Source organism: Euprymna scolopes, chromosome 42, assembly GCF_053919585.1.
Source record: "Euprymna scolopes isolate OS-2025 chromosome 42, ASM5391958v1, whole genome shotgun sequence".
Taxonomy (NCBI): domain Eukaryota; kingdom Metazoa; phylum Mollusca; class Cephalopoda; order Sepiida; family Sepiolidae; genus Euprymna; species Euprymna scolopes.
The window spans coordinates 67,630,890-67,635,059 of NC_136523.1; the positions used below are offsets into that span (position 1 = coordinate 67,630,890).

At 29.9% G+C, this 4,170-nt stretch overlaps 1 protein-coding gene across 1 annotated transcript in view; it reads right to left on the reverse strand.

Moving 5' to 3' along the window:
* Positions 1-444: 444 nt before the first annotated feature.
* Positions 445-4,170, reverse strand: part of LOC145267123 (uncharacterized) — a 23,790-nt gene continuing 20,064 nt past the window's right edge. The window contains exon 2 of the mRNA XM_080123155.1: positions 445-1,310. Within this exon, the coding sequence (XP_079979281.1) occupies positions 579-1,238 (660 nt within the window). The 5' untranslated portion in view covers positions 1,239-1,310 and the 3' untranslated portion in view covers positions 445-578. The remainder of the gene's footprint in view (positions 1,311-4,170) is intronic.

The following is a 4,170-nucleotide window of genomic DNA, read 5'->3' on the forward strand; positions in this document are numbered from 1 at the left end:
TTTCAATGAATTCGTCTGTGGATTGTGATAGTTTGTAGAATGGTTCTATCAGTTGATAACCACTGTTTATATACAAAATCATCAACTGAATTTTTGTGAAAAATTTCTATATATAAAACAAAATCATCCATCAGTTTGTTGCAAGTTGAGCAGTCACCCAAGTAACAAATTGTCGATGCTTCATTGCATGTAACAGCAAGTATGCATTGGTGGTAATCTATCAAATGATAACTTTCTCCTTCAGTCAGTTTAGCAAAATGAGATCCTGCAATCATCAACTTCATATTCTGATGAACTGTGCAAATGCAGACAGTATGGGCCCCAGCACCACCTGCAAGCACACATTCTTTCGGTCTAAGCTCAGCGAATTTAGAGAAGCTTATTTTCTCTTGGTTCTTTAATTTGAATAATTCAAATGCCTCTTTCAAATTACAGAGAACGAGATATTTTTGTTCCTGAACCCGTTTCCCATCCTTTAAAACAGTCTTGTAATCATTTTTCCCAGGCATTACTCTGACCTCTTTACTTTTATAAAACTGCTTTACCTTATTACTTATCTCTTGTGGGAATCTAGTTTTTCATGTATTTGGCAACGCTAAAATTCCTTCCTCATTCACAAGTTTTTTTGCTTGTCTCGCCATGTACATTGTAGTGCCAAATTCTGTTTGTATTTTGCGTAGATTCCAGCTCTTTGGAAGTACAGTAAGAATTTGAATTTTTTGTGATCTCTTTTCACATTTAGCAAACTTCTCTTTCAACTGAGTAATAATTTCTCGTTCAAAGTTTTGTTGTTCTGCACTAGTTGATACCTCATGAGAAATGTTTGATGAAATTATACCAATTCTATCAGATATTGCTCGTGTAATTTTATTTTTTTTCTTCTCATAAATGGAATGTTTTTCACATTTTCGTCGCTTTACTGGCGATTCACCAATAATTGAAAGTGACTCATTCAATAGCTGTAACTCAGTTTTAGCATCCACAAATATGTCTGAAGATTCGGTTTCAGGTGGTTGTGGCTGATCTTGATCTGTTGTTGAAGCAGCGTCAAAAGCCTCAGCTGATGTAGTTTTTTTTCGACATTGTGTGCAAATCTTATTACCAGGGATTAATTTCAATTGTTTAATTTTGTCAGCATATTCTTGTGACATTTTCCTTAAGCATTTTCTGACTTTCTTATGAATTTTATAGGGATCGCAGCATGCATTTTTGAGCGCACTCCTACTGACTGAATCCATTTGGATGAACACTTGAAAAAGTATTATATCTAAGAAAGGATAATTATAAATTCTTAGTCCAAGGATATAAGTCTGAAAAAAATATAAAAATAAAATCTGATGAAAATGAAAGAAGTTTGCTGCAAGTGAAAAGAGATCAGAAAAAATTCAAATTTTAATCATAAAAAACCTAGACACCGATCTCGTTACATTAGGTTCACTTGCACAATTTTCTTTAAAATGATGACTTTTCTAGGTTTTCGACTATGCTGAAAACGAATATCACAGTTAACTTTATAGTAAATATTTATATTAGGTCCACCTCCACAATTTTTCTTTAAAATGACCATTTATTCGATGAAAATCTAAGTGCGATAAACAAATCTACTTTTCTGCGACCGACACTGCTCCCCCCAATAGTATTATCTATACAACTCGTCATTTAAAAGAACAATGTCGAGGTGGACCTAATGTAAATATTTATTAAAAAGTTATCCAAGCATGTAAATTAAAAACGTATGCGAAATTATCAATAAATGGTTAATTTTCTTTTTAATATTCATTCAAAAAGTCAAGCCAATATAAGTAAATAAATAGAATGTTATCAGAGCATGCCTTTATAAAGGAGTGACAAATAAACAAATAAGCCGGGTTGCCATTGAACTCAATGCTCAAGGAGTACCAAAAAAATGTAGAACACTTTTGTTTAGGAGAATTTTGCTGAAGACTTATTCAAAAAAGATAATAATTAGTAGTAGTAGTAGTTTTATATAGTAAAACATCTACTTAAATTCTACATTTACATGAAAATATAACTTACATGTATATGGTGCCTGGCAAAATTTCAATCTTGAATTTATGCTTCTTATCTGTTCCAAGATGTAGAATATTGCTAGGGTGAACTAGCTGATCCAATGGGGAAGTGGAGTTCTTTGGCAGAAGTCTGGAACCAAAAACCATGAATGCCAGAACAGCTGGCATTTGTAGAGAAGCACCTGCCTCTCCAGGCATGCCTCTAAATGGAATAATCCACCATGCCTGACTAATTGTAGGCTGGTCCATAATGGTGGAGAGGGGAGGTAAGCATATTCTTGATTCTGCACAAGACAACTGGGAAAGTGGTTTCAATAATATTGTTTTTTTCTAATCTTTTATTGCTTTTTATCTTTACCCATTCCCCTAGCAAGTAAGCAGGCAGCAGCCTCACCCAGTAAACAAACAGAGACTTCAAAAATCAAAGGAACATTGTCACCAAAGCTTGTCTGGCATAGGTGATAAAACTTTCACTCAGTCCACTAACTTATTGAAATTTAATAGCTTTTAGCACTTTCTTGTCAGATTTGTCAATGCTGAAGGACTGGACAAAGGTCATGTTTTAGGTTTTTTTTCACACAGCTAAAATAAATCCACATCACATGTTTATGTTATTAGGTTTTACTTTTACTGATAGCTTAAAAATAAATATTCTTCATTTAATCTTTTAGTATCAGCAATAGAACAGAGTAACATTTTTTGGGGAATGGCCTGTTAGTTTTCTGATTCTGATACCCCAAAAAGTTCTGATTTCAAGATTTCAACTAACTGTCCCAACACAAATTATATCACTTTTTTCCATAACAAAATATGTGTTGCATAAAAAAATTTAAAGAAAATTCAGTTTCATCAACATAAATGTTTTTATATGGATTTTGTGACCATGGTTTTATGTACATATTAATCAGCATTAAATTAGCTTTACAAAGATATCAAACATGACCATATTGTGAAATACCAAAATGTTTTTATATGAAGTAGCAGGTACTACATTTTGAATTTAGCCCACTTCTTTAAAACGCTTGTAGGAATGGTTCCAGTTCAAAACCCATTATGAAATTTGAAATATATACTGTCATAAGATAGAAAAATCTTTTATCAAAATTAGAAAAAAATTCAAATAACGTTTTTTGAGATAATTAAGGTTAAAGGTCAAGGCCAACTTTTAAAAATTTCACCTTGAAAAAAAATATCCCCAAATAAAATGGTAGATCTATCCAAGTACCTTAGAATGATATATGAATGAACCTTGTAGGCCCATAAATAACATTTTTAAAAAGGTCAAGGTCATATCTCAGAAATCCCTTGACCTTGAGATGTGTAACAGGTGCCATTCAATTCCTATTATGGAGAGCTATTAAGTGTAGCAAATTTAAAAAAAAAATCCGTGTCAGACATGGTTTTACCCCTGTCGATTTGACATGGAATGAGCCATATATATATATAATAAATATTAAATAATAATATAACTCCTGGAAAAATGTAATTCAAGCACTAAGTTTTTTCAATTAAAGGAGCAAGGACCAAGGTTTCATTTAAAAAAAAAAAAAAAATGGTCAAAAAAAAAAAAAAACAATAGGTTTTAAACTTCAGACTTTACAGGTAAATTTCTAAAAAACACTTTTTTGTTTTAAATTTGTATATTATTTATTGATCTTTTATCTTCAATTTGTGATATATAAAAACATTGGTGAGTAAAATCATTATTTACTTTTTAATAGACATTTGAAAAAAGGAGGGGGGCTTGAATTAAAAGAAAAAAAACGTTTGTCTAAAATATTATATTCGGTTTATTGGAAAGAGCATAAAACTTCACATTGATCCTGAAAATATCGTAAAAATTGAATCAATAGAAAAATTTTGATAGATTTTTAAAGTTTAAAAATTGAAAATACTGAGCTCGTAAAATTTAATTAATTTCATTACTCATAAATAAAAAAATAATATTTCTATTACTATTTATGCAACTTTAATAGTTTATTTTGGAAGTATATATATAATATAATATAATATAATATATATATAATATAATATAATATAATATAATATATATAATATAATATAATATATAATATAATATAATATATATATATAATATAATATATATATATAATATAATATATATATAATATAATATATA